At 41.1% G+C, this 24,323-nt stretch overlaps 1 protein-coding gene across 3 annotated transcripts in view; it reads left to right on the top strand.

Annotated features, from left to right (window-relative positions):
- LOC147107539 (X-linked retinitis pigmentosa GTPase regulator-like) overlaps window positions 1-24,323 on the top strand; it is a 166,958-nt gene that overhangs the window by 10,925 nt on the left and 131,710 nt on the right. For all 3 annotated transcript variants that reach the window (XM_086006626.1, XM_086006627.1, XM_086006628.1), the window contains exons 2-5: window positions 10,425-10,550; window positions 12,236-12,328; window positions 21,268-21,330; window positions 24,142-24,300. In XM_086006626.1, the coding sequence (XP_085862752.1) occupies window positions 10,425-10,550; window positions 12,236-12,328; window positions 21,268-21,330; window positions 24,142-24,300 (441 nt within the window). The remainder of the gene's footprint in view (window positions 1-10,424; window positions 10,551-12,235; window positions 12,329-21,267; window positions 21,331-24,141; window positions 24,301-24,323) is intronic.

Genomic DNA, 24,323 nt, shown 5'->3' with positions numbered 1-24,323 from the left:
CTTATCTCTCGTTATATCCTACTACTACTACAACTTGTATTTATATAGCGCCTTTAATGTAGTAAAACGTCCCAAGGCACTTCACAGGAGTATTAGAAGACAAAAAATTTGACAGAGCCACATAAGGAGAAATTAGGGCAGATAACAAAAAGCTTGGTCAAAGAGGTAGGTTTTAAGGAGCATCTTAAAGGGGGAAAGAGAGGTAATGAGGCAGAGATTTAGGGAGGAAATTCCAGAGCATAGGGCTAGGCAACAGAAGGCACGGCCACCAATGGTTGAGCAATTATAATCAGGGATGCTCAAGAGGGCAGAATTAGAGGAGCGCAGATATCTCTTCTCATTGAAGTGATTTCATCCTTGATCACTAAGGCTACTCCTCCCCCTCCACCATTTTCCCTATCTTTCCTGTAGACCTTATAATCTGGTATATTTAGTTCCCAGTCCTGACCGTCTTGCAGCCATGTACCTTGTCATACCCTCTAATTTGAATTTGCGCCTGCAGTTATTTCAATTTATTCCTTATACTCCGTGGGTTTGTATATAGAAGGCTTATTTGGACCACACACCCTAGCCTGTCCTTCAGTTCTAATGTTTTACTGACATGTTTCTTATTTCTTTCTCCTGGTTTAATCACTTTACATCTTTTAGTTTTCCCTTTACCTGTAGTGCCTAAAGCACAGTTTCTGACTGTTACTCTACTGTCTTCCCTTTCATTTGTTTTTAAACTATTAGTTGTACTACAATTTCCACCTGAGCCCCTATCTGTCCCTCTAATTACAGAAACCCCTACAACTACCACATTACGCTTCCTCTCCTCTTCCTCCTCCCCGCTTTGGACAACCTCCTGCACCAAAGTGCTATGGTCTGCATTCTGGCTGTCCCTCTGACAGTCTTTATCCTTATCCTCACAGGTAGCAAGTATATTGTACCTGTTGGATAGGATCAGTTTCTGTGGATCCTCATTCTCTTTCTCACCTGGGTTGCCCTTACTCTGCACACTATCAGTCACACCAGCCCCATTCTGAACCTGCACCTCTCTACGAGGTGTGACTGAGGTTTGGAGCAAACTGTCCAGATACTCCTCCCACTCCCTTATGTGTCGGAGTGTCTCCAACTCGCACTCCAGATCAATGACTCTGAGCCGGAGAGATTCGAGACGGAGATATCTACTGCAGATGTGTTCGCTTGGGACAGTCTCGCTGTCCACAAACTTCCACATACTGTAGTCCAGACACACAACCTGCTCTGCCATATATTAGTCTAACCTTGTTTTATTTATTTAATTAAAGTCTTTATTCAAACAATTATTTATAGTTATATTTAGCTTATCTAGTTAAGCTATTTATTTAATAAAGTATTTTATAGTTTCCCAGCTCTTAGTTTAAACCACTGTCCTAGCTTAGAGAGAAAAAAATGTAATACTCACCAACCAATCAACCTACTGGCTGTCCTGTGACATCACTCCTTGTTTTTTGTTGTTGTTTTTGAATTCGCCGGACACGGACATACTCTGCCTCCGCTGCTCCGCTCAGGGACTAGGGGTCTCAGTCTCAGGATAAGGAGTCGGCCATTTAGGGCTGAGATGAGGAGAAATTTCTTCATTCAGAGGGTTGTGAATCTTTGGAATTCTCTACCCCAGAGGGCTGTGGATGCTCAGCCATTGAGTATATTCAAGGCAGAGATTGATAGATTTTTGGATACTAAGGGAATCAAGGATATGGAGACAGTGCGGGAAGGTGGAGTTGAGGTGGAAGATCAGCCATGAACTTATTGAATAAGGAGCAGGCTCAAAGGGCCGAGTGGTTTACCCCTGCTCCTATTTCTTATGATCTTATGTTCTTATTGGCTCCTGGTTAAGCAACTCCTCGATTTTAAAATTCTCATCCTTGTTTTCAAATACCTCCATGGCCTCGCCCCTCCCTATCTCTGTAACCTTCTCCAGCCCCACAACCCTCAGATATTTGCGCTCCTCCAATTATAGCCTCTTGCTTATCCCTGATTTTAATCGCTCCACCATTGGGGCGGTCTTGCCTTCAGTTGCCTAGGCCCTAAGCCCTGGAATTCTCTCCCTAAACCTCTCTGCCTTCTACCTTTCTTTTCTCTTTTAAAATGCTCCTTAAAACCTACCTCTTTGACCAAGCTTTTGGCCATCTGCCCTAATATCTCCTTATGTGGCTCATTGTCAAATTTTGTTTGATAACGCTCCTGTGAAGCACCGTGGGACATTTTACTACATTAAAGATGCTATATAAATACAAGTTGTCTTGTTGTTTAGTCCCACGCCCGGTATTTGTATTCTTTTGTCCAAGTACTCCTTGTGTTTGTTCTTTTTTAGTCTTACAACTTGGTGTTTGTTTTTCAGTCCTGCTTCCTAGTGTTGTTTATTTTTAAGGTACAAATCTGCTGTTCTTTTTAGTCCTGTTCCTCTGTTTGTATGGTTTTTAAGAGCACACACCCGGAAACCTCCCAAACTCTCAAATTCCCCTCTCCAGTGCTTTTATACAACATTGAAGGGACTACTTTATTTTGCGGATGTACATCCTTAGTTGCGAGCGTATATAACAGACGCATATCGATTTGTATAGTCAGTGCCGAAGTTCCAGTTACCCAGTAAAGATCACTTGAAGTTACTCTCAGTCTCTGCTGCTTTATTATTTTATGTAGTTGTGTATAGCGGTACAAACACAACAAATTGGCGACGAGAATTATGAACCTACGTCTTCCTATTCTGGCATCGCATCCAGAGGACACCGAAACTTGGAAGAAAGGAGCGAGAAGGCAGAGAAAACGGAGTACGCTTGCTAAGTTAGGCAGGGGATACGTAAGTCAAGTGAAAAGTGCACAGTGACGTGCATGACGCTAGCTAACTAGTAAAGAAAGAAAAACGGGTTTGGAAAAAAAGTGGCGATGATTGGCACTATTGCAGCATTTGATAGCAGCATTGAAGACTGGGCAACTTACATTGAAAGAGTGGAGTTGTACTGTGAGGCTAACGGAGTGGAGGTAGAAAAGAAAGCCACTGTTTTGCTGAGTGTTATGGGCGCAAAGACATATAGGCTGCTACGTAGTTTATTAACCCCTGAAAAGCCAGGAAACAAAACATTCAAACAAATAATGGACACACTCCAAGACCATTTAAGCCCCAAACCACTGCTCATAGCTGAAAGATTTAAATTCCATAAATGGAACCAGAGCAAAAATGAAAGCATTTCTGAATATTTGGCAAAGTTGCGCAAATTATCAGAACATTGCCAATTTGGCGTGGGCTTATCAGACGCATTGAGGGACAGATTTGTGTGTGGCATGCAAAATGAAAGCACACAAAAGAAGCTCCTGTCTGAAAAAGACCTCACATTGGAGAAGGCTCTGAGTATCGCAATATCAATGGAAGCAGCAGCACGTGGCGCTTTAGAAATTCAACAGAAATCCCTGGAATATTCAACTAATAAAATGTCACTGAAACAAGAAAAGAAGTGCTATCGTTGTGGCAAAATGTCACATGACCACAATGACTTGGTTTAAAGACAAAGACTGCAGACAATGTGGCAGACAAGGGCACATTGAAAGAGTCTGCAAAGCAAATAAGAAGTAGAAAACTGATACAATACAGAGTAACAAGAAGGTACATCAAGTGACTGAAAACAAGAAACCGTTCAAAGAAAGATACAAGAAGGTACACCACATGACTGGAAACAGTTCAGATTTTAAAAAAAAGTGACACAGACTCAGGAAGAGGATTTGGCTTGTCTGAAACTACACCGTGTGAAAGAGACGGAGGATCACAGAATAATATGGATTACTCCAGAAGTGGCAGGAGTTAGGCTGAAAATGGAGTTGGACACAGGCTCAGCTTTAACAGTGATCTCTGTACATGACTACAAACGACTGTTTTCACACATACCGCTAAGGCCAACTAAAGTACTGTTAAAGACATACACAGGACAAAGAGTGTGCCCCAAAGGTAAAATAAAAGTGACAGTGACATCCAAAGAAAAAAAAATACTGCAATTGAACCTCTATGTACTGAAAAATGGAGGACCACCATTGCTGGGACGCGAATGGCTCAGGAAAATACAGTTTGATTGGCACACCATCCAAGCACTGTTTGTGTCAGCAAAGGAGGACAGCAACGCCACTCCTGAGAGACTGTCACAAATACTCTCTGACTCTCAGGAAGTGTTCAAGAAGGGAATAGGAACACTTAAGGGCATGAAAGCAAAAATTAAGATTGAGAACGCAAATCCAAAGTTCCACAAGGCCAGACCAGTGCCTTATGCAATTCGCCCTTCAGTAGAAGCAGAGCTGGAGAACTTGGAGCTGTTAGGGGTCCTGTCCAAGGTGGATTGGAGTGAATGGGCCACACCTATAGTTCCAGTGATGAAGAAAACCTCCAGCACAAAACCATGAAAGCCAAGAAAAGTGCGCATCTGCGGAGACTTTAAAGTGACTGTTAACCCAGTCCTCCACACAGTACAGTACCCATTGCCTCGCATTGAGGACATCTTTGCTTCCCTGTCAAGAGGGGAACGCTTCACAAAGATTGACTTGGCCCAGGCCTATCTCCAAATGGAAATTGATGATGCATCAAAGAAGCACCTGACAATAAATACGCACAAAGGCCTTTACCAGTACAATCGGCTGGTATTCGGAATAGCATCAGCTCCTGCAATCTGGCAAATGGCAATGGACCAAGTCCTGCAGGGGATCCCAGGTACTCAGTGTTATCTTGATGACACCATCATTACTGGCAAGAATGACAACGACCACCTTTCCAACCTCAAACAGGTGCTCATCAGGTTACGGGAGTATGGGCTCCGAGCGAACCGAGACAAGTGTGAGTTTTTCAAAAAGGAAATCTCATACTGTGGACATGTGATTGACAAGGACGGTTTACACAAGTCTCCAGACAAGATTGAAGCTGTGATTAATGCACCAACACCTGAAAATGTGTCTCAGTTGAGATCATATCTTGGACTGGTGAACTACTATCACAAGTTCTTGCCCAACCTATCTACAGTGTTACATCCACTAAATACACTGCTACAGACAGGGTCACAATGGAAGTGGAGTGACAGCTGTGAACAAGCTTTTCAAGAGAGTAAAAGACTCATTACTTCAGAAGAGGTGCTAGCTCACTTTGACCCATCCTTACCTATTCGACTGGCGTGTGATGCTTCACCCCATGGCATTGGTGCCGTGTTGTCACATAAGTTCCCAGACGGCTCAGAAAGACCAATAGCCTTTGCCTCAAGATCATTTACTACAGCTGAATGCAATTATGCACAGATTGACCGAGAGGCCCTCAGCCTTGTGTGGGGAGTCAAGAAATTCAACCACTACTTGTATGGTCAACAGTTTACACTGTTAACTGACCACCAGCCTCTCGTTTCAATCTTCAACCCAAGGAAGGGCGTTCCAGTGATGACGGCACAACGGCTGCAGCGATGGTCACTCTTCCTAGGGGCTCACCTGTATGACATTGAATACAAGGGGACCAAGCAACATGGCAACGCCGATGGTTTGTCACGTTTACCACTGCCGACCTCCGAGAACTACAACAGTTGACTCGGCAGAGGTATTTCACACAACAGTAGTTGAGCAGCTACCAGTGACAAACTCCCTCATTGAAAGAGAAACACGCAATGACCCTACATTGTCAAAAGTTTATGACATCACTGTGAAGGGATGGCCAGTGCTTGGTGACTTATTGTTTCCAGCATTCTCAGCTAGGAGGGAGCAGTTATCAGTGTGTCGGGGAACACTGATGTGCGGCTCACGAGTTGTGATTCCTCCCAAGCTTCATAACCGAGTGCTAGATGAACTGCATGAAGGCCACTTAGTATGGTAAAGATGAAAAGCCTTGCCCGTGGATATGTGTGGTGGCCAGGAATTGACAAACAGATCGAGGACCTGACAAAGAGCTGCTCAGGATGTCAAAAGGTCCAGAACGCACCACCACAAGCCCCTCTCCATCCATGGGAATGGCCCTCATCACCATGGCAACGTGTGCACATCGACTTTGCTGGACCATTCATGGACTCCATGTTCTTGATTGCAGTCGATGCACATTCCAAATGGCCCGAGGTCATTAAAATGAAATTAACCACATCTGAAAAGACCATTTCAGTTCTGAGGACCATGTTCGCTAGAAATGGCCTACCAGAACAAATCTGCACAGACAATGGACGACAATTTGTCTGACGAATTCCAAGGTTTCATGAGGAAAAATGGAATCAAGCACTACGCATCTGCCCCGTACCATCCAGCTACAAATGGCTTGGCAGAAAGATTCGTACAGACTTTCAAGAAGTGGCAACCAGGGACAATATCCACAAGAGAGGGACCACTGACGTATACTGTGGATGTGGGAGAGAACGTTTTGAGACGTCATGTGGACCAAATTCTGGATGTTCAGGTGGAAAACACCCCTATACCTCGCCCAGACTCACCTGACATGGAAACAGACACTCCTGATTCATCAGCATCAGCACCAGCCTCATCCACAGCTGAGAGCTCTACCTGTGCTGATAGCTCACCTGATGCACCTGTACCTGTACAGTCTCATTCCCCAAAGCAAGAGTCTGGAGAGACATTACCCAGTGAGGCAGAGGAGGCCTCCCCAGAGACTTAACTTGTAAAAGGGCTGTTGACAAAATAAAATGTTATGTTGGAATTTGAATTTTGTTACTTTTAAGAAAACAAAAAGGTTACTGTAAAGACAGGCTCTGTATGTTAATTATAGAAATTTTGTGTTAATATACTATTAAACTAAAGGGGGAGGAAGTGTAATGTATACAACATTGAAGGGACTACTTTGTTTTGTGGATGTACATCCTTAGTTGCGAGCGTATATAACAGACACGTATCGATTTGTATAGTCAGTGCCGAAGTTCCAGTTACCCAGTAAAGATCACTTGAAGTTACACTCAGTCTCTGCTGCTTTATTATTTTATGTAGTTGTGTATAGCGGTACAAACACAACAATTGGAGGTGCAAATAATACTGCATTAGTTAGATATACGGTTCTTACCTACTCAGTATTAGATTAGATGTGCCATTATTTGAATTGTGCCTATAAAGTAGTAAACCCCAGTATAATATGTTTCTATAAATTAGTATTTTTTTTTATTGTAACATGTTGAGAAATAATTTGCAGTTCTTGTCCCATTGTGAGAGATTACTGGAGGAAAAGGCAACAGATGTAACAGAGAAAACACCCTGGAGCAGTGACCGAGTACCATGAGTAATAGATAAACACAGAGTGGAAAGGTGACAGTAGCAGTAAGACGGTAACAAAGGGTGAAATAAAAAGAGGGAGAGTAATAAGAGATGAAAAGGTACAGGAACCGATTATCAGAAAGAAGCACAAAGAAACAATAAGAAAGTGAGAGAAAAACACAGAGAGAAGAAGACAGTAACACAGACATGTGTGTGGCGGGTTCAACAAAGCAGCTTTTCCAGAGGGCGCTGAAACCTCTTGATGTGGCCGTGTATGATAAGTGCTTCCAAGGTGGACATATGAATTGCCGCGGCATTGAAATTTTCCTTGACTTTGAAATGTTCATCCTAAAAGCACAAAGGACTCCACGAGCTGAATCATTGCAGCCTCTCTGACTTTAACCTCTCGAGCCAAAGCCCAAAGCCTGTACCCACTCGAAAATAAACAAAGCCCTCAAGAAACAACTGCAAGACCGTGTTGAGAAATAAAGCGGTAACATCTGCTCAATACACGTAACACATGAGGAACACCTCGTTCAAGGTTTGCTAGGATTGTTTTAGTTTGGATCCTAGTTTCTGTAGAGACGAATTACTGCTAGACAAAGTCCAGCAGTGCAGTTCAACAAGTGCTATCGCTACGTCTTGTATTATAGTTGTGTGGCAACCAAAGTATGCAATTATTTTGTGTGTTTCATTTTAAGGTTTGAAACACCACAGATTGAATGGTGATTCAGAGCCTATTACACCCATACTTGCAGCAGGGAGGAGAGTATTAATGTAGAGGAGTACCTTAAATGCAATTGAACTAGAATATGAATATTTAGAAAATATGTTTGCAAAATTTATTAAAAGAATGTTTGCAAAGTATTTCCTTTTGAATTGCATATTCTTTAGTATCTTTTAATTGCAATTTTCTGTAAAAATGCTTTGTATAATCCTGTAACATATTCAAAAAACAAGACAGAAGGGGAGACCCTGTTAAAAGGAGATCTTTTCTGGTGATGTGCCAGAAGCTGCCTGTTCCATACTGTGAAAGCATGGCTTCTCTGAGCTGATGGTGGTGTGGCATGGATGGTAGCTGTGGAGGTGCCCAGCTCAGATTATATTTCCCGTGGAGAAAGGTAATATGGTGATGAAGGGAATAGTGGTAATAAAAAAATATATTTATATTCCACACGGATCTGTATGATTGCATATTGATGGCTTTCCTTGATGGGGAGCCTTCAAACTACATTGCTAGTAAGTTGTTAAAGTGCACGTGGACCTCGGCTGTATGTACTTCTCAGTGACCTAAGCTACCACGCCCCTAAGTTTTGAAATGAGCTCTGTAAATGAGAAAAATGTGTTCCCTAGTAGGCAACTGCAGTTCAACACTGGCCATAAAGCAACCTTCCTGCTGCTCGTGGAGATGAATGAGATGAGATAAAGACATCTGGCAGTGACCTACAGGACTGAGCTGTCTTTGTCTGGTTGAGCCTGTGTAATTCCTCCTATACCCAATTAGTTCAAAATTCAGCCAAATAAACTTGACTGTTAACCCTTTGAGAACTGACGTAGAATTTTTGCACTAAAATTAAGAATAACAGTTTAACCATATCTGATTTCTCTCGAAACAAAACACTGCGGCATCCACCTTATTTGTCAGTCCCTTTGTGATTTATTTTGAACTTGGTTTCTTGTCACCCATCCTATTCTTTTTTTCTTTAGAATAATGAATTCCCTTTAAGCCATTAGTGATTGTAAAGAACAAACTCCTATAGATGATTGAACATTACTGCAGGATCATTATTTAATACAGTATAAGGATAATGTTATGAGAGGAATGAAATATGATGTATACAAATGGATTAATATGGTAACTCAGCGGGGAGTTGTTTGTGATGAGTATTTGGAATTGTTTATTTGTACATTCTATTTACCTCATGTTGAAAGCAAATGTTGTTAATTTGTTGACAAATGACGAGGCATAGTGATCAGAATGATGTCATGATGAGAATGTCCATCCTTGTTTTAAAATAATCTATTATTTTACACCCCCTCTGCCTTGCTAGCTTAGGTGGATTTCATGGGACCAGATAGAAAGCCAAGGCCCAACTGGTTACCATGGCTATCTGCTGAAAAGGAATGTCAGGGGTTATCGGGGTGAGGGCATGAAGGGGTACTGTGAATTAATAGATAAAGAAAGAATTTGCACTTGTATAATGCCTTTCCAAAGCGCTTCACATCCAATGAAGTACTATTGAAGTGTAGTCACTGTTGTAATGTAGGGAAATGCGACAGCTAATTTGCACATAACAAAATCCCACAAACAGCAATAAGATAAATCACCAGATAATCTGTTTTAGCAATGTTGCTTGACCGATAAATGTCCTGCAACACCAGGAGAACTCCCTGCTTTTCTTTGAATAGTGCCGTGGTATTTTTTTTATGTCAACCTGATGGGGTCTTGGTTCAAAGGCTCATCTGAAAGATGCGACCTCTAACAGTGCAGCACTCCTTTAGTATTGCACTGAAGTGTCGGCCTAGATTATGTGTTCAAGTCTCTGAAGTGGGGCTTGAAAACATGACCTTCTGACTCCGAGGCAAGATTGCTACCACCCGACCCTAGATGATGCAGATTTGCTGAGGGAACAGTACTAGGTGTATTCTCTTCCCTTAAAAAAAAAAAAAAAAATGTTAGATATATAGGTACAAAATAATTGTATACCTTGAACTCTGCAAGAATGTGTTATAAGGCAATGTGACTTACAGCATAGAGCAAGTGAGTTCCCAGTGGTTGGTTTCTCTGTTCATGTTTACTAGGTTGATGGTTTTTGTCATTCCATATTCAAACTTCTGCTGGTTTGTGAGGAATTTAGCACATCAATTGTTACAACGAGTCAATGAAATATTCAACTGTTGTGACTTCTCAAGTAATTGTTAAATAAGCAGTATAGTAAATAAAGTAAAACATGGTGGAGGCAAGTGTTATTTATTGTTATAATATATATACATTTAGTAACGTACTTCGATCAACGTAACACAATTGAATTAAGATAAGAGTGAAGGATTGCCTTGGGTCGTCAGTGGAAATGACTAGTTTATAAATGTTACTAGAAAATTGCAGAATATTTGGACATTTATTTTATGCCATAGCAGGCATTAGAACATGTTTTTGATTCAATACAAATAGTTTAAAAGTCCCATCATATTTATTTTACTTTCAGGTACCGGAGCTGTTTTTACATTTGGTAAAAGCAAATTCTCAGAGAATATTCCCAGCAAATTCTGGCTGAAAAATGACAAAGCTGTCTCACTCAGCTGTGGGGATGAACACACCGCGTTCATAACTGGTGAGTCGTTAGCCCCAACTTGGAATTTATTTATTTATATCTCTGTATGCAAAGATGGGGCAGAATTTTTTTGCTTTGACTATTCAGCTAGAGCAACAAGTAAGGATCACAGAAATAAAGCTACAATTTTATTGCTTCAGCATCCTTTTTAAAAAAAAAAAAAAAAATTCACTCAAAATATTTTGAAGACAATCATGTCAGGATGGTATTTCCAGGTGCACATTTAGCTTGTTGCACCTTGATGGTCCTACTAAAAAAAACATAATTGGTTGGGGACAAAAACACACACACAAATGGTACTTTCTGCATCCATCCTGGAACCTGACCTCAGTAGTTTCAGTTAACTATGCACAGGAGTCCATGTGATATGGCCAGAACTGTCTGTGATGCAAGTTGAATTAGCTGATAGGAGCCCTGCTGCTGTCCTAGCTGCTATCAACCCAGGGGAAAATTGGCCAGGATTCCATTCCAGATTACGATATTATGATATTTCCTTTAAGTATGAGTGTGTGGATCCTGGATGAGGGCAGATTTGGATTTGGTTGTGATAGCCTGGCATCGCTCACTATCAAGGTTTACGCATCACTTGGGCAGAATTTCAGCGGGCAACTGCTGCCTGTGGAATCGGACCCTAGTGAGGGAGTTAATTCCTTCACGAAAGGTGGGGAGAAAATTGGAACAAAGAAACAGAAAAAGAAACAAATTTTAAGTAGGTAGTCGCAGAAATGCTGCTAAACTGACGATTGCGACTAAGACGTCAATCTGGTCTAGGAGGACAGCTACCATGCGATGAGAATTAAACTGTTTTTTTCTAATTTAGAGTTTCTTTTCATTTCTCCTTTAAAACGCTCCTTAAATCTACATCTTTGACCAAGCTTTTGGTCATCTGCCCTAATATCTCCTTATGTGGCTCGGTGTCAAATTTTGTTTGATAACGCCCCTGTGACGCACCTTGGGACGTTTTACTACGTTAAAGCTACTATATAATTGCAATTGTTAAAGATTGGGTGCGGGGAGGAATATTTTCCTTTGAATAATTGTGGTTGAGGCTTTTTCCAAGTGTCTGTATTTTTAATTTGTTAACCCTTTCCTTTACTGTCACCAAATATCAAGTGTGTCAAATCTTATTTTAATCTGAAAAAATATTCACATATTATTTCAAGAAAAAAATGACACGTGTGTCTAATTCTCCAACTGCATAGTAGTTGAATATTTTACTCCCAGGCCTCCACCATTGCTGCTCGTAGTTAGTTGCTAGGAGATTGCTGGCCTGATTTTTCCTATTCCCTTCTGTAGGGAAATACATATTCTCACATGAAGGGATCCTGCTTGTAGTGATGTAGTTGAACTCAGCATCTCATTGTGTGAAGATTGAAGGGGTTGGGGCTCCAATATTCTATGTCACTGTGCCAGCTTCACACTGGGGCTGTTAAACCGTGAAGTGAACCTGAGGCTCGAAAACATAAGCAGAAAAATCAGATGAGGTAGCTTTGGGAGAAGTCATGACAGGGGACAGATATCTGCCTTCTTTTAGCTTTAGGTGCTGAGAGATTAATTTAGACACGAGACAGAAAAATAAACAGACAGATAAAATGTTCAAAGATTTATATATTGGGAAACAATGTGAAATACAGAATCAAGGGTAAAATAAAATATTCACGTAAAGCACATTTGTTTTTTGACAGAAAATGGCAAGGTATATATTTTTGGGAGCAACAACTGGGGTCAGCTAGGCTTGGGAACAAAGAACACAATCAACAAACCCACTTGTGTAAAAGGTAAGTTATTTTGCCCAAACTCTCCTCTCTGTCCTTATGGCATCCATTGTTTCTGGATTCCATAATTTTTAGTTTGTATAACAGCAGTATAACATCAGAAACAATGACATAAGAAGCTCTGAGTGATGTTCCTTTCTGAAATTTTTGTTTTCTTGTAACAATATGGTAGCAGTATTTTATCAAATATTTATTCTGATTTTACTTGTGTCGAAGGTTGTCCAATATCGTCACTTGGCTTGTTTACTGTATTTAGTAATAGCAAAATATGAGAAATCAAGTTTAAATCAACATGGTTTAATGTTATGCCAATATACTTTATGCGCAACATTCTTAATTCATCACCTTAAATTGCTCCTACCACTGCTGCCATCAGTGACCTACATGTGAGCATCAGTACTTCATCATTATGTTATATACCTTTTTAGTGCTTTCTCCAGACATCACCCACGTTTGGAAAGATCTATTACTAAAAACCTGAGTGTTTTCCACAGTTCAAGTGGGCATAGTATGAAAGTTCACAAAATAGGTAATGTTTAAAATTTGCACGTAAAACCTTTGCAGAGTTGATGTATGTTATTAATGATTCAGCATATTGCCTGATTGATCCATTTACATATAGTTTAATGTGACCCAGAATGGAAGTAGTGCAGTGACCATAACATAATTAAACTTCATATGAACTGGGATAAACTAATACCACAGAAGAAGAAAAATGAAAGACTTCGAGTTATATACTGTCGTGCCTTTTGTAACGAAGGGGTTAATTAGATAGTCCTGAAGTCTACTAATGCTATACTATTATTGATTTCTCTTTATATTAATCTTAGTAATATGAATCTTTTAGCCTTTGGTTGTTAAACAGGAAAGTATAAGTCAATTTAAAATACCTCTCGGCTTTTGGGCCGGGGCTGACCCTGCAGCAATGGCCAGTTTCAGGATGAAGTAATAAGATAATTAAAGACATGCCATTGCATACTGGTTCCTAAAGTTTCAGAGAACTTTAATCATTTGATAACGGTGTGGGAAAAGAGTTAGTTCAGCAAAAGAAAATATCTGGGTATACATCATCTTATTTAATTGGTGCCAATGATACAGCAACAAAGACAGACTTATTATTTAAAGGTTTCACTTGGTAGAATGGAAATTATATGGACCGAGTGAAACTATCGATAAGATGACGAAGTAAGGAAGTTATACTGTTAGCTCAATGGAAATGAGCTTGTTAAGCAAGGAAAACTAAAGTTATTGATATTTATATGGAGTTGTATTTTAACTTTTATACAATTAGTGCAGAATTGTCACATTGAGGGAGTAAGAGAAATTTATAAAAACTGGCAATTTGTAATGAGTATTTTGATTTGTAAAGGCCCAAGATACTGATCTCAGAACTGTAACATGTTTGGATCCCCAACCAAACCCATTAGGTGCGGTTGTAAATACTACCTTTTAAGTGTATGTTTGAGTACTGTTGCATGTAGTACATGTTTAATAAACTTATGACGCCTGACTTCAATGTTTAAGAACCTTATTGATTTGAGGAATGACTCTTAAATAAGAACCCCCTCTCTAACACTTTCATGTCCTCGGAATGCCCAAAGTGCTTTGCAGCCAATGAATTGCATTTGATGTGCAGTCACATAAGTAAATGTGGCAGCCATTTGTGTATGCCTAGGTCCCACAATCAGCAAATGAGTTGAATGACTAATAAATCTGTAATGGTGGTGTTGGTTGAGGAATAACTGTTGGTTAGGACACTTGGAAACTCCCCTGCTTTTCTTCAAATAATGGCACAGGATCTTTTATGTCCACCTAAACAGACAAACGGAGCTTTGGTTTAACGTTTCATCCAAACGATGGCATCTCTAGCAATACAGCCCTACCTCCATACTGCAATAAAATATCAGCTCAAATTGTTTGTGCAGATCCATAGTGGGGCCTGAATTCACAACCTTCTGACTCAGAAGTGAAAGTGCTACCAATGAGCCAAGCTGACACTGGTACACAACATTAAAAGGCAACGAGGGGAAGAGCTTACACAGGTCAGTGGCGGGATGGTGGCAGTCAAGAAAACGTCAGTTGAGGACAAATGAAAAAAATTGAAGGACACACTACTAAGCATGCAGGATAACTACATACCAATAAAATAAACACATTAAAGAACTGTGACCCTAAATGGATTACTAAGGCAGTACAGAAAGAAGTAAGTTAGAAAAACAAATTCTACAGAAAGGGGAAGAATATGGAACTACCAAAGAAACGTAAAAAAAGGCAGACAGAGGGCCAATGAGGGAGACATAAATTAGCATGACTGTAGAAGGCAAACATAACAATTTGCATTTATATAGCGCCTTTAACATAGTAAAGCGTCCCAAGGCGCTTCACAGGAGCATTATCAAATAAAATTTGACACCGAGCCACATGAGATATTAGGACAGATGACCAAAAGCTTGGTCAAAGAGGTAGGTTTTAAGGAGCGTCTTAAAGGAGGAAAGAGAGGTAGAGAGGTTTGGGGAGGAAATTCCAGAGCTTAGGGCCTAGGCAGCTGAAGGCACAGCCACCAGTGGTGGAGCGATTAAAATTGGGTTGCGCAGGAGGCCAGAATTGTAGGAGCACAGAGATCTGAGAGGGTTTTATGGCAGGAGGAGGTTATAGAGATAGGGAGGGGTGAGGCCATGGAGGAATTTGAAAACCAGGATGAGAAATTTAAAATGGAGGCATTGCCAGACCAGGAGTCAATGTTGGTCAGCAAGTACACGGGTGATGGGTGAAGAGGACTTGGTGTGAGTTAGGATACGGGCAGCAGAGTTTTAGATGAGCTCAAGGTTATGGAGGGTGGAAGATGGGAGGCTGGCCAGGAGAGCATTGGAATAGTCAAGTCTAGCGGTAACAAAGGCATGGATGAGGATTTCAGCAGCAGATGAGCTGAGGCAGGGGCGGAGTCGGGCGATGATACGGAGGTGGAAGTAGGTGGTCTTGGTGATGGCGCAAATATGTGGTCGGAAGCTCATCTTGGGGTCAAATACGACACCTAGGTTGCAGACAGTCTGGTTCAGCCTCAGACAGTTGCCAGGGAGAGGGATGGAATCAGTGGCTAGGGAACGGAGTTTGTGGTGGGGACTAAAGGTAACCATGTGATATTCCTCCAGTATTATAAAAAACAAGAGATTTATCAGAAAATAATTGAGACCATTTAAGAGTGCAAACGGGGTTGAAATTGAGGATTAACTAAAAATAATCAGCTTATACTAAATGTTTACTTCCTGGAAGTATTCACTAGAGGAGACACTAGTTGCATGCCATCCATTATAAGCTTTACAATTAAACTTAAATGACTTTGATATAATTTGCTTGGATGTCACAGATGGGCTTAAAGGGCTCAAAACCAACAAATCCCTGGGACAGACGCTATATACGCGAGGGTGCTAAGTGTGACTAGGGGCAACATTCGTAAAGTGCTAACAGTTATTATGAAGGAGTCATTGAATACAGGGGACGACCTACTGAATTGGAAACAAGCCAATGTGGTACCTATTTTTAAGAAAGGCAATAAAAACACTAGTCTTACTTTGGTTTCAGGCAAAATAATGGAATTGATATAAAAATAACCTATTAGACAACGTGGTTTCAGGAAGGGCAGATAAATATTTTTAAGGATGCGGCATCTCAGGTTAATGTTAGAAAGCTCTATGATATTGTATACCTAGACGTTCTGAAAGCTTTTGATAAAGTAATTGGAGAGAATGGAAAGTTTGTTGGAAACAATAGAGGGGTTGATGGTAGACTTTTTTTTTTGAAGAGAATGAAGATAGCAGTTTGAAGGATGTAGAGGCCGTGCCAAAGGGTAAGCAAGGTTGATAATGTCAGCAAGCATCTGACTGAGGAAAAATTGTTGGGTCATTCGGAGCTTGCATCTGAGGAGGTCAGAGGGTTGGTGGTGGACTTCATCAGTAAGATAACTTAAGTAATGGCAGGGGGAGATGGAGGAGAAACTTTGCAATGAGGAGGGTGGAGACTACAGCATGTTTTGTAGAAGACAAATGTAAAGTTGCAGCCAACAGAAATAAACATTAAAACTAATGAACTAGAAATTCAGTATCTGCACTTGCATACCTACTTTAAATTGATTTGCTAGGATGTTGTGTTTCATTATAATCAATATTAAAAAGCTCACGCATCATGCGTGTGAAAGAAGTATGATATTCATATTCATAAGTCGTGTAGTGTTGGTTACAGAGCAATAACAGTTTGAGTGCTATTCGCTTCTCATTTGCATAATCACAAAATGTGTTTGTGTCAAAAACGAAGTCTCATACAAAGAAAATAAACTGCCCCATTATTTATTTTTGAACTATATATATTGCAGCTTTCCTACATTACATCAGTGATTACATGTCAAAAATTACTTAATTGAATGTAAAGTGCTTTGGGCTTGGTGAGACCACACCTGGAGTATGTGTGCAGTTTTGGTCTCCTTACCTAAGAAAAGATATACTTGCCATAGAGGGAGTGCAGCGAAGGTTCACCAGACTGATTCCTGGGATGGCAGGACTGTCGTATGAGGAGAGATTGGGTCGACTAGGCCTGTATTCACTAGAGTTTAGAAGAACGAGAGGGGATCTCATTGAAACGTATAAAATTCTGACAGGGCTAGACAGACTGGATGCAGGGAGGATGTTTCCCCTGGCTGGGGTGTCTAGAACGAGGGGTCACAGTCTCAGGATACGGGGTAGGACATTTAGGACTGAGATGAGGAGAAATTTCTTCACTCAGAGGGTGGTGAACCTGTGGAATTCTCTACCACAGAAGGCTGTGGAGGCCAAGTCACTGAATATATTTAAGAAGGAGATAGATAGATTTATAGACGCAAAAAGTGTCGAGGGGTTTGATATGGTGGTCACACCGCAGGTAAGGGCTGCACAGGCAGAAAGGAAATGGGTGACCATCAGGCAGAGCAGTAGAGGCAGGCAGGTAGTGCAGGGGACCCCTGTGGCCATCCCCCTCTCAAACAGGTATACCGATTTGGATACTGTTGAGGGGGATGACTAACCAGAGGAAGGCAGCAGCAGCCAACTTCCCGGCACCTAGGGTGCTTCTGCTGCTCAGGAAGGGAGGAAAAACAGTGGGAGAGCAATAGTGGTAGGGGATTCTATCGTAAGGGGAACAGATAGGCGTTTCTGTGGCCATAGACGTGACTCCAGGACGGTTTGTTGCCTCCCTGGTGCCAGGGTCAAGGATGTCACTGAATGGCTGCAGGGCATTCTGAAGGGGGAGGGTGAACAGTCAGAGGTCGTGGTTCACATTGGGACCAATGACATGGGTAGGAAGAGGGATGAGGTCCTGCAGCAAGAATTTAGGGAGCTAGGTAGCAGATTAAAGAGCAGGACCTCAAAGGTTGTAATCTCTGGATTACTCCCGGTGCCATGTGCTAGTGAGTATAGGAATAGGAGGATAGAGCAGATGAATGCGTGGCTAAAGAGTTGGTGCAGGGGGGAGGGCTTTAGTTTCCTGGATCACTGGGCCTGCTTCTCGGGAAGGTGAGACTTGTACAAGTCGGATGGGTTGCACCTGAACCAGAGCGGGACAAATATCCTTGCGGGGAGGTTTGCTAGGACTGTTCGGGGGGGGTTTAAACTAAAATGGCAGGGGGTTGGGAACCTGAGCAGGGAGACAGAGGAAAGGGAAACAGGGATAAAAGCAAAAGATAGGAAGGAGAAAAACAAAAGTGGCAGTCAGAGAAATCAACGGTTTAAATCAAACGTGGCCACAGTAAATAATAATTCTAATAGGTCTAAGAGCGTTAAAAAAACAAGCCTGAAGGCTTTGTGTCTTAATGCGAGGAGCATTTGTAATACGGTGGACGAATTGGCTGCGCAAATAGAAGTAAACGAATATGATTTGGTTGGGATTACGGAAACGTGGCTCAAGGATGGCCAAGACTGGGAACTCAACATCCAGGGGTATTCGATATTCAGGAAAGATAGGCAAAAAGGAAAGGGAGGTGGGGTAGCATTACTGGTTAAAGAAGGGATTAACACAATTGTAATGAAGGATATTAGCTCTGATGATGTGGAATCTGTATGGGTAGAATTGAGAAATACTAAGGGGAAAAAAACATTAGTGGGAGTGGTATACAGACCTCCCAACAGTAAGGCGGAGGTTGGGGATGGCATGAAAAGGGAAATTAAAGAAGCGTGCAATAAGGGCACAGCAGTCATCATGGGTGACTTTAATCTACATATAGATTGGGCCAACCAAATTAGTAACAATACTGTGGAGGAGGAATTCCTGGAGTGTTTACGGGATGGTTTCCTGGACCAATATGTCGAGGAACCAATCAGAGATCAGGCCATCTTAGACTGGGTATTATGTAACGAGAAAGGATTAATTAGCAATCTTGTTGTACGAGGCCCCTTGGGTCGGAGCGATCATAATATGACCGAATTCTTCATTAAGCTGGAGAATGAAGTAGTTGACTCGGAGACTAGGGTCCTCAATTTAAATAAAGGAAACTACGATGGTCTGAGGAGTGAATTGGGTAGGATTGATTGGGGAATGGCACTCAAAGGGTTGACGGTGGATAGGCAATGGCAAACATTCAAAGACCGAATGGATGAGCTACTGAATTTGTTCATCCCAGTTTGGCATAAAAATAAAACAAAAAAGGTGACTCAACCGTGGCTAACAAGGGAAATTAGGGATAGCATAAGATCCAAGGAGACGACATATAAATTGGCCAGAAAAAGCAATAATCCTGAGGATTGGGAACAGTTTGGGATTCAACAAAGGAGGACAAAGGGATTAATTAAGAAAGGGAAAATAGAATATGAGAGTAAGCTTGCCGGGAACATAAAAACTGACTGTAAAAGCTTTTATAGATATGTGAAGAGAAAAAGATTGGTGAAGTCAAGCATAGGTCCCTTGCAGTCAGAATCAGGGGAATTTATAATGGGGAACAAAGAAATGGCAGACCAACTAAATTTGTACTTTGGATCTGTCTTCACAAAGGAGGACACAAATAACCTCCCAGAGATGCCGGGGAACATAGGGTCTGATGAAAGGGTGGAACTGAAAGAAATCAGTATTTGTAGGGAAATGGTGTTAGGAAAATTGATGGGACTGAAGGCCGATAAATCCCCAGGGCCTGATAATCTATATCCCAGGGTACTTAAGGAAGTGGCCCTAGAAATAGTAGATGCATTGCTGGTCATCTTCCAGAACTCGATAGACTCTGGAACAGTACCCATGGATTTGGAGGGTAGCTAATGTTACTCCGCTATTCAAAAAAGGTGGTAGAGAAAAAGCGGGGAATTATAGACCGGTAAGCCTGACATCGGTAGTGGGGAAAATGCTAGAATCTATTATAAAAGATGTAATAGCAGAGCACTTGGTAAGCAGTGACAGGATTGGACAAAGTCAACATGGATTTACAAAAGGTAAATCATGCTTGACTAATCTACTGGAATTTTTTGAGGATGTAACTGGTAAAATAGATAAGGGAGAACCAGTGGATGTGGTGTATTTGGACTTTCAGAAGGCTTTTGATAAGGTCCCACATAAGAGATTAGCGTGCAAAATTAAGGCACATGGGATTGGGGGCAAGGTATTGACTTGGATAGAGAACTGGTTGGCGGACAGAAAGCAAAGAGTTGGAATAAACGGGTCGTTTTCCGAGTGGCAGGCAGTGACTAGTGGGGTACCGCAAGGATCGGTCCTAGGACCCCAGCTGTTCACAATATATATTAATGATCTGGACGAGGGAATTGGATGTAATATCTCCAAATTTGCAGACGACACAAAGCTGGGTGGGAGGGTAAGCTGTGAGGAGGATGTCGTGAAATTCCAGTACGATTTGGACAGATTGGGTGATTGGGCAGAAACATGGCAAATGCACTATAATGTGGATAAATGTGAGGTTATCCACTTTGGTGGCAAAAACAGGAAGGCAGATTATTATTTGAATGGCAATAGATTGGGAGAAGGGGAAGTGCAAAGAGACCTGGGTGTTCTTGTGCACCAGTCGCTGAAGGTAAGCATGCAGGTGCAGCAGGCGGTTAAGAAGGCAAATGGTATGTTGGCCTTCGTAGCAAGAGGGTTCGAGTACAGGAACAAGGATGTCTTGCTGCAGTTGTACAGGGCCTTGGTGAGACCGCACCTTGAGTATTGTGTGCAGTTTTGGTCGCCTTACCTGAGGAAGGACGTTCTTGCCATGGAAGGAGTGCAGCGAAGATTCACCAGGCTGATACCTGGGATGGCAGGAATAACGTATGAGGAGAGATTGTGTCGATTGGGCTTATACTCACTGGAGTTTAGAAGATTGAGAGGGGATCTCATCGAAACGTATAAAATTCTGTCAGGCCTGGATAGACTAGATGCAGGAAGCATGTTTATGATGGCCGGGGAGTCCAGAACCAGGGGTCATAGTCTAAGGATAAGGGGTAAGCCATTTAGGACTGAAATGAGGAGGAATTTCTTCACCCAGAGAGTGGTGAACCTGTGGAATTCTCTGCCACAGAGGGCAGTGGAGGCCAGTTCATTAAATATATTCAAGGAGGAGTTGGATATATTTCTTAAGGCTAAAGGGATCAAGGGATATGGGGAGAAGGCAGGGACAGGGTACTGAATTTGGATGATTAGCCATGATCTCATTGAATGGCGGAGCAGGCTCGAAGGGCCGAATGGCCTACTCCTGCTCCTATCTTCTATGTTTCTAAGTATGGGGAGAGAGCGGGAATATGGTATTGAGATAGAGGATCAGTCATGATCATATTGAATGGCGGAGCAGGCTCCAAGGGCCAAATGGCCTACTCCTGCTCCTATTTTTCTATGTTCTCTGTTTCTATGACATCGGTGGTCGTAAAAGGTGCTATATAAATGCAAGTCTTTCTTTAAGATTAGAACACTTTTACAGAATTTTGTAATAAATATGTGTTGTGTTTCAGCACTGAAATCGGAGAAAGTGAAACTCGCTGCCTGTGGGAGAAACCATACACTGGTGTGCACAGGTATGATTGTTGCCAGGTGATGCTGGTTTTTCAAATATCACGAATATGGCTGTTTAAAATTGCAAAGATTTGATTTAGGTTGCAAACCAACACTGATAGCTTCAAGATGTAATATATCATTGATCTATTAATATATTAAAATTCTCATATTTGTGTACACTCCCTGTCTACTTTTGTCATAATTTTTCCCATTATAAATTTCTATGCCCACACTTATAATGGAAATGGCCTATGTAAACTTGTCATACTGTAATTGCAACCTCCCGATTGTGATGAAGCTGTAGTACCTCATTTTTGTATCTCCAAGTTCCTCAGTCTATATATTGAAAAGAAACACCTGTGTTCCAACCAACTCTGCTCCCCAATTTCCCCAATACTGTATCTATAATGTATACAAAATGTTGAATCTACATGTACATCCTATCTGCACTACTTGACTTCCGTTTGCTATGTTTTCCTCACACTTTTTGTGTCAATTTTTGCCATTATAAATTCTTGCGTCTACATTCATAATGGGATTTGCCAATGCAAATTTGTCAGGCTGTAATTACACAATCTGGTTACTGCATGTTGTGTGGGGCAAATTTCCTTTCACAGTTCTTTCATCATTTTGTTCTTTGGTAAGACAGCACAATGATAGTAGTGAGCATTTAATCAGAGCTTTTAACTTCTAACTTTTTTCATTTAACATTGTTTTCCATAAAATTTTAGTTTGTTTATGTACAAATAATATTTATGCCCCAAAATGGCCCAATTTTGGCACTTCTTCAGCCCTCCCAATTTGTGTTCTCTTTCATCGTGGGCCTCGCCATTCGCGTCGCTCCTGCTTTCCCCCCATCATTTCATAATAACAAATATGCCCCAGGATTCACACAGTCCATTAAGGACAGACAGATGTGGGGTAGGACTGAGGAAGAACTTTGGGGATCGGAAAGCTTGTAAAAGTCCAGGAAAACAAGAGATTGGCATTGCCAGATTGATACTGCTGCTGGGGATATCACAAGACACCCATATGGCATTCAGCAGTTACTTGGATGGTTTCAACATTACAAATGGCAATATTAGCAATACCACTCAGAACCAATCATCAGCAAGATGAGGGGAATCAGAGAAGAAAATACCTTACTCATTTTTAACTGTCCATTTGTTGTCCAGGTAGTGTTTTTTTAAAGCATTAATAAATTTTTGTAATTTTTTTAAAACTTCTGTCATGTCTCCTATGTAGCCCTGCCCACTGTGCTCCCCTTCAGTTTGCCCACCCGCCATTTTAGCATGCTGAAGTCTACATGTGCCGCTTTCTACTTTTATTGGCTGTCTCCATTTATGTCCCAGTTGGTCTTTCTTCAAACAATGAATTATTTAAAATTAACATAAAATTTCTTTTCTGGTTCCCATCCAATCTGTCCACCTTGGCATGTTTTTCTATGCTAAAGGTGCTAATTAATTTAAGTTGTGGTTTGTTTCCATTTCAAGTATACACCTGCAATTTTACCAACATTTAAACAGTATTCTTACTGTGCTTTAAAAAGTTTTTTTCCCACATTACTTCTGTTCTTCAAAATCAATATTTTCTTCACTGCTGCCCTTTACTGGTGCTACCATCTCTTTCAATATTTTTTTTTTCATCCCAGCCTTTCATATCCAAACCCTTTTTTCTGTTATTTCCTATTTGAACTATCCCATGTGCAATGCTATGGGAGATCAATTAAAATGTTATTAAAAATCTGCCTGCCCATACTACCTGTTTACACCACTTGACTTCCTCTTGTCATGTTTTTATTGCACTTTGTGTTTTCTTTTCCATTGGAAATATGAGCATAGAAATTTATAATGTGTTTTGCCTTTGAATATATTAAAATCTTGCATCTACATGCACTTACTGTCAGTTATTTCCGTTTAAATTCCTGTGCCTTCATTTATAATTGGAACTACCTATGTAAACTTGTCACGTGTAATTACACCCAGCTGCGTTTAAAATGGGGACTGAATTACATCTGTGCACCCCGGTTCATTTAGGCCCCTCGGTCTAACCTCGCTTGTACTGCAGATTACATGTGGTCTTGACTCCCAGTGTGCGATGCTATGGGAAATTGACTAATATAAAAATGAATTCTTGCTACTTCAGCTGGACCTACCACTTTTTAAAACCAGGAATGTGTGTGGATTGCTGGTATAGCACCAAGTTGCCTGTTTCTGATTGGACTCCTTCCCTTAATTTGTTTTAATATACCTGTTTTGTACTATACAACACGTGAAGACTAACTTAGAGTTAACGAAGGGTTCGACCCGAAACGTTGACTCTGTTTCTCTCTCCTCGATGCTGCCTGACCTGCTGAGTGTTTCCAGCACTTTCTGTTGTGATTTCAGATTTCCAGCATCCACAGTATTTTGCTATCGTATTAGAGTTGACAGTCTTATCTGGACCAGGCTAAAATGTTTATTTTTCTGCTGTGCATTTCAATTTTAAAAAATGGTGGGAAGGGGGTGGAACAGCTAATGCTTTTTGAAGGAAGGCTTTTGCAATACTTGCATAAATAAATAAAACCTCCAGTTGTGTATTTTTTTTTCAGAATCTTGTTTTAGTTTGTTGCTTACTCAATTCCACTCCTTTGTTGATTGGATTTTTTCTTCCCATGTTTTGGGTCAATGGCAGATGATGTTTTCAAGATTTGGTATATGACCAAAAACATCAGATCCAAAATAGCCAATCTTGGTTCATCAGAAAGACTTAATAAAAAATGTGATCATAAATAAAGATGAATTGATAAGGTTTTGCGTATTCTTAAGAAATGACCAAGATGTCTGTTACAGAACAAGGAAATGTTTATGCTGCTGGTGACAATAGTGAAGGACAGTTGGGCCTGGGAGATACTGAAGGAAGAACAGCATTTCAGCGTATAGAGTTCTTCACAGATAAACAAAAGATCAAACAGCTGGCAGCTGGGTCAAATATTTCAGCAGCTTTAACTGGTGAGAGATTTTAAAACTGTATT

This window comes from Somniosus microcephalus, chromosome 14, assembly GCF_052327205.1.
Source record: "Somniosus microcephalus isolate GS21.2 chromosome 14, FLI_Smic_1.0, whole genome shotgun sequence".
Lineage (NCBI taxonomy): Eukaryota > Metazoa > Chordata > Chondrichthyes > Squaliformes > Somniosidae > Somniosus > Somniosus microcephalus.
Note: the sequence above shows the minus strand (reverse complement) of the source record. Positions and strands in the feature narration are given on the sequence as shown.